Source organism: Gavialis gangeticus, unplaced genomic scaffold (assembly GCF_001723915.1).
Source record: "Gavialis gangeticus isolate Ggan-Ray unplaced genomic scaffold, GavGan_comp1, whole genome shotgun sequence".
NCBI lineage: Eukaryota > Metazoa > Chordata > Crocodylia > Gavialidae > Gavialis > Gavialis gangeticus.
The window spans coordinates 44,912,433-44,918,514 of record NW_017728998.1 but is presented as its reverse complement, the minus strand read 5'-3'; the positions used below and the strand labels follow the sequence as shown (position 1 = coordinate 44,918,514).

The 6,082-nt window shown below is 55.5% G+C and overlaps 1 protein-coding gene across 1 annotated transcript in view; it reads left to right on the top strand.

The window, feature by feature from the left end:
* The window catches only part of MTSS1L (MTSS1L, I-BAR domain containing), a 140,701-nt gene that overhangs the window by 5,662 nt on the left and 128,957 nt on the right, over positions 1-6,082 (top strand). The window contains exon 2 of the mRNA XM_019505826.1: positions 244-345. Within this exon, the coding sequence (XP_019361371.1) occupies positions 277-345 (69 nt within the window). The 5' untranslated portion in view covers positions 244-276. The remainder of the gene's footprint in view (positions 1-243; positions 346-6,082) is intronic.

Genomic DNA, 6,082 nt, shown 5'->3' with positions numbered 1-6,082 from the left:
TGAAAAGCAGGCTAGATTTTTTTTTTTTAAGTGCTGCATTTCTGGCTACAGCAGGATACTTTTAAAATTGTTTTCTCGTGGCTTTTTTTTGGGGGGGGGAGGGTTTAAATCCAGACTGGATCACAAGAAGAAGGGCTGGAACTGGAGACACTCCTGAAAATTTGCCCTGTTTTCTGGTTATTTCCTGGTGGATTCTTTTTTGTTTGTTCGTTCACCTGGATTGCAATACAGATTGGTATTTTCCTCTCTGTCTTTTGGCTGCTCTGGGATTTGATTATGGAGACAGTGGAAAAGGAGTGTGGAGCCCTCGGTGGTCTTTTTCAAGCTATCATCAATGACATGAAGGTAAGATCTGTTTTTCAGTCAAAAGAAAATTATACAGTGTGACAACTGTTCTGCCTGGTAGATCACTAGGAGAGACATTAGAGGGGTTGGGGGGGAGGCGCCCAGGGCTGGAAAACCAGTAAACAGTATTGAATTAAAAGCGAAATTGTAGTGAGTCAGCCAGGCTGCAGTCAGAGCAGGGTTGGGCTGAGCAGCTCTGCACCTCTTGGTTGTACTCAAGGTTATGGCTCTGCTTTAGCATCTGTATCTTTCATTGAAATGCCTGGGAGGCAGAGATCTAAATATTTCCAGCTGTGATTCACTTCCCTTCTCTGGTCACTGATGGGTGCAGCCTCCAAAAGTGCCACCCTTTTCTTTTTAAACAAAAAAGACCCCCAAGCTCCTGTTTCTTCAGTTGTCCACTGCTTTGATTTGCTGCTTTGCCCAGGAGTTTGTGATTTATTGTAAAAGCCTGGGATTTAATTAAAAAAAATAGATTGGTGGTGAAATGAGGGCACGGAGTGGGGATAAACACCAGCCTTCACTGTCCAGTTTGGCGTGCAGAGAGAGAACGGGCTGATTTTTCCTCAGGGCACAGAATTGTGCCAGGAAGGGACTGATGATACTGGCTCCCAGGTCCCTGCCTTGTAACCACATCCACTGTGGGTGTTTGGAAGGGAGAGATCCCCTCCTCTGCCTCCTCCCTCTCTCCAGCTTCTTGCTGCAGCCTGAGTCCAGACAATGCTGTCATTGCCAAGGCAGGGTGAAAAAAATATAAAGCTGAGCAGAGAAAGGGATTAACTCCTTCACAGCTGGATGGCATTTCCGTTTGACCCGGATGGAGGTGCCTCTGTGGTCTATCAGGGCACCTGATGAAAAAGATCACAGGCAGAAAAAGGGGAGTTTCCTATGGCAGGGTGGAGGAGGACTCTAATGCAACTCCCCTCCCGAGGTAGGCTTGCACCCGGGCCCTGCACCTCCCCAGAGCAGTAGTGAGGGAAGCAGCAGCACAAGCTACAAATAAGCCCCCCAGGCGGGCAGGAGGCTGATGTGTGCCTGGTTCCCTGGGGAGTGTTGGTTGCCCCTCACCTGCTTTCTGGGTGGTGCAAGGCAGTGGCAGTGAATGGGGGCATTAAGCAAGTCTTTGAGGTTCCTACTCAGGGGCATGGTGGTTGCCTGATGACAAGGCTTTGGCAAGCCAGGCTGTGGCAACCTGCACAGTCCCCAAGTGTCAGGAGAATGACTGAGTCCCCCAAATCACACCCAGGCCAAGCCCACAAGGGCCTTCTAGCCATTTCCAAAGCGGGGAGCTGCCCACCCAGCATGGCCTTGAGGCCCAGCTGGTCCAATGTTATCTCTGAGGGTGGCTAGCACCAGCTGTTCAGAGAAGGGATGTGATGTTGGTGAGTTCCCACTCCCTTTCCTTTGGCATCCGTCTTGTTTGCTAGTTGCCATCTGGCTCCGGTGGGGAGGTGCACCGTTACTTTCCCTGGCAGGAGTGAATAGGATGAGCAAGCAGTCCACTCCTGCACTGAGCAACAAGGGGTTGCTACTGGCACAGCCCCCTGTGCTCCTGCCTTGTCCTAGACACAGGAGCGCTGCTTCACCCAGAGCCTTGGGGAGCAGGGCTGCCCTGTGCTGCAGGGGAAGGGGGTCTGCCTGACTGACTAGCTCCCAGGCATTTTGCTGGGCCCTGGGAGCTGGGGAGGCCTGAGGACTGGAGGGTACTGCAGATGGAGGGGTGCTGACTGGGGACCCTTAAACCTCCCATCAGTTCTTCGGGCCTTGCTGGCTCGCTGTTTCAGGCATCCCTTCCAGCTCTCCTTGGCCTCTTGGAGACTTAAGACTTCATCTCCCTCCCCCCATGACAATCTTTGAATGGGCTGTGGCTGCTGCTGCAGCAGTGGCTGGCTTGCTGCCTCTCAGCTCCCGCACTGCCTGTCAGGGCTCCGCGGCTGCTGGGGTAGGATGCCTCTTGTGGGTCACTGGGCTAAGTGCTGAGCTCCACTCCAGGTCTGAACTTGCCAAGGGCAAACACTTCAGGCACTGCCAGTGCCCAGTATGCTCCCCCTCTATTTTGCCCCTTCACTCACTATAGACATGGGCTGCTTCTGTGCTGAAGCCTGTACTTGGGAGCACCGCTGGAGGCTTGAGGAGTGGGAAGGGGACAGAGCTGACCCAGGCCCATCCCAAAGGGTGGTAGTGATGGTACAGCTCTGCCCCAGGGGAACAGCCCCTTCTTCCTCAGTGCCTGTGCTCTCATGAGCATCGGAGCTTGGCTGGCTGCTGTGATGGACAGCCTGCTGCCCTGTGTGCGACTTGCCTGCCCCTGCAGGAGCCACCATGTGAGGGGGGAGCCAAATTCCCACTGTGTGCAGCATGAGTAGGCTGTCTGTGGGGCTGTAACCTCCTGGAAGGCCATGAGTGCCCAGCTGGCCCTGTGGAGCCTGGCGGGAGGGGGAGGAACCCCAGGGGGACTCTGAACTGCAGGAATGCAGGGCCTTTGTGTGCGCTGTCTGGCCGGAGTGGTGAGGAACGCAGAGCCTAGGGCTACACACACAGTCCCCTTGCATGGGAGACCTCTTGGTAGATGGGGCAGCCTGGACTGTCGTCTCCTAAGCCTGTAGGTCCAGCACCCAGCAGCCTCTGATGGGGCAGAGGAGCTTGTGACTGCCAAAGTGACTAGACCCACAGGGGCAGAGAAAGGAAGAGGGTCCCACAGAACCACCCCTGTCAGCTCTCTCCTGGCCTGTCAGCCTTCCCTGGGTGCCCCCTGGGTATTTCCAGCAGGAATATATGTAACAGATGCCAGAAGGAGAGGCCCAGTGATGCCCCTGACGCTTCCCAGGCCTAGTGTGAGCAATACAGCCCAGAACTGAATCGGGGGCAAGGCCAAATGCCTGAGGGGTTGGGAGATCAGTCTGTCACATTTCCACAGGGCGATTCTCCTCCAGAGCAAATGCCCTTGGAGAAATGACCTTGCCCTGCAGTGAACTGATGGCCTCAGGCAGCTGGGGAGAAACAGAGGGCTCAGGAGACCCCAGTGGACTCGGGGAGAGCAGGCATGCTCCCGGGCTTTGAAGTGAGTACAAGGAGACCCACAGTTGGCACAGCGTTCTCGGTAAGGGAGAGAGACCCGGGGACAGATAGGAAGAGGCCTAGGGAAGATGAAGCTGGGGGAGAGGGCAATCATCTGGAGGATCAAAGGCAAAAGATTTGAGTGTCTTGGAGACCACGCCCTGGTGCAGGCAGCTCTCCACATCCCCAGTGTTGGTCCTGCTGGTGAGAGGTGACTGCTGCCCACTCCCCCAAGCTCCACCCAGGTGCTGTCCTGGGGACACTGTAGCAGCCTTCCCAGCCATATGGGAGATCATGGCACAACACTGGATTTTGGGGTTGCCCTTGTGTCCACTTCTGGGAGCAGCAGCTGCCATATATCTCTGCTGGCAGGGTCTTGGGGAAGGTATTTGCCTTTGCACCTGGACTGGAGAAGGCCTAATATCATTTGCCTGGGCCAGGCCCCTTGCAGATGTACAGGAGGCTTCTAGGTCTGTGGATGCTATAGAAGGGGGTCCCTGGGGACTGGGTTCATGGTGCTTCTTGCCCAAGCCCCACAGTCCATGTCTGCACAGCTGAGGAGTCAGGATGGGGGACCTGGGGGTGATGTGGACTGGTCAGGATGGAAGGGACATGGGGGAGATCAGGCTAAGAGAGCCCAGGTCCCAGCAGACACCTTGGCCTCTTCATGCCATTGCAGTCTCAGGAGAGGCAAGGTGTCTATTGCTCCAAGGGTCACAGGGCCACATCTTGCAGAAATGTGGAAGAGCGGACCTGGGTCTGGGCCACTGACAAGTTGGTTCCTCACTGGCACCCAACAGCTGTGGCCCCAGGAACTGAATGAGGAGTACTGGGTAGATCTGGCTCTGGGCCTGCTGAACCCATGGAGGGGCACTGACTGTGGGGAGGTCCCAAAAAGCAGGCAAGGCCTAAGGATCCTGTGGGGCAATAAGGGCTACTGATAGCTAGCGGGAGGAGGCTTGAGGGGAAGTTTTTTGGGCTGGGGAGCTCTGTGCATGCAGGGATGCGAGACATGGGGATCACAGCAGAAAGAGGTTACAGGGCTCTGCATTATTCATACCCCCTAGGGCACTACAGGGCAGCACTGCTTCTTCGTCTGCTCTCTTCCCCACCTTCTATAGCCCCTGGGCTTGGCATTGTATCTTCTCTTCCTGCATCTGGTGCCAAGCAACATGTTTCAGGTGGGAAGGAAGGAGGAGGTTCCTGGAGGTTTCCCACCCTCTTCTCCCTATTGTGGGTTGTTCTGGATCTTGTAAGACTCCCCTGGGCTCCCTGCTGCACACAGCTCCCTCTGTGGAGGCCGTGTTGGTCATGGAGCCCATTCCTCTCAGCTGCTGATGGATAGCATTTTGCTGTGCCAGGTCTGGCCCTGAGCCAAAGAGGCCCAGCTGGGCCCACAGCACAGAGGCCAGAGGTAGCCCAGGTCTGCTTCCTGGTGCCAGGCTGGGCTCCTTTCAGCAGCTACCAGCAGGGCATCGGGTACTGCTGGCTTTGCAGCTGTACTGGAAAGTGTCTAATGCCAAAGTCTCCCCTGCCATCTTCGTTGCTGTGTCAGTGCTTGCAGACCTTCTCCTGAGCTCTTGAGGCAGCTCCTCCTGACCCCCCAGCACCCTTCCCTGCCCTCAGCCTGAATTGGGGCACTAAGTTACTGTAGAAGACCTCCCCACCGCCTCTGACAGTCGGGAAGGCCCTGTCCTGACAAGCCCCTTTCTCAAAGAACTACTTGGAGTTCAGTTCAGGGCAAGATGATGGGACATGTTGGGAACTAGCCCCTGAACCCTGTCCTGACTTCCAGTTTCTCTTCTTGCCTTGTAACCCTCCTGGGAGCCCCCTGCCAGGGAATTCAGTCTTGGTGGAGGGGGCAGCTCAGGATGTGACCAGTGGTGCCCCAAAGCAGGGGTGGCAAACAGGCCTTTGTGTCTTCCTTGTGACTTTTCCTGCTGACTTAGGAACTGGGATATTCCCCTCCAGGCAGTTCTGGGGGCTGGGCTGAAGGGTGTTTGTTGGAGGCCGAATGCCTCACAGCTCCCTCAGAAGCAAAAGCCATTCATTCCCCTGAGGAACAAGGTCCAAGAGGTTCCTTGGATCTTCCTAGCTGGAGTGACTCCGGGTTTGCCATCCCTCAGGGTCACTTGGCATTGAGGGCTGGGGGTGAGTCATTTGCACCTCTGCTGCTCACCTAGTGGCAGATTGCCAGGGGAGGAGTTAGGCTGCTTAGGGACTCCTCCAGTTTCACTTTCATGGATCCACTAGCTGGGATCTGCATGTGCCTCCAGGACCTGCCATGCTCACACAGGACCTGGCCTGGAGCCATGGGCAAACATAACCATAGCCACTGGTTGTTTTGCAGCACCTGTAAGAATGCTGGGCCCTCTTTTGTCCCAAAGGTCTCCCAGGCTGAGAGCCACTGGGGCAGTGCAACAAGGGGGCATGATAAAATATGTTGGGGGGGTGTCCTGTGGAAACTGTTCCTCAAGCCAGAAGCACAGCACTGACTTTCTAAAATGGTTAGAAGCATCATCTGAACTAGGGGTGGTGGCACATGTGCCATAAGTAGCATCACAGTCACTTTGTGGGGCACATAGCAGATCCAGCAGGGAGCAAGGAGAGCCGTGCCTGATAGAGCAGGCAGGAGAGAGGGCCAATGTGGTTCCCATCTTCAAAAAGGGAAGGAAAGAGG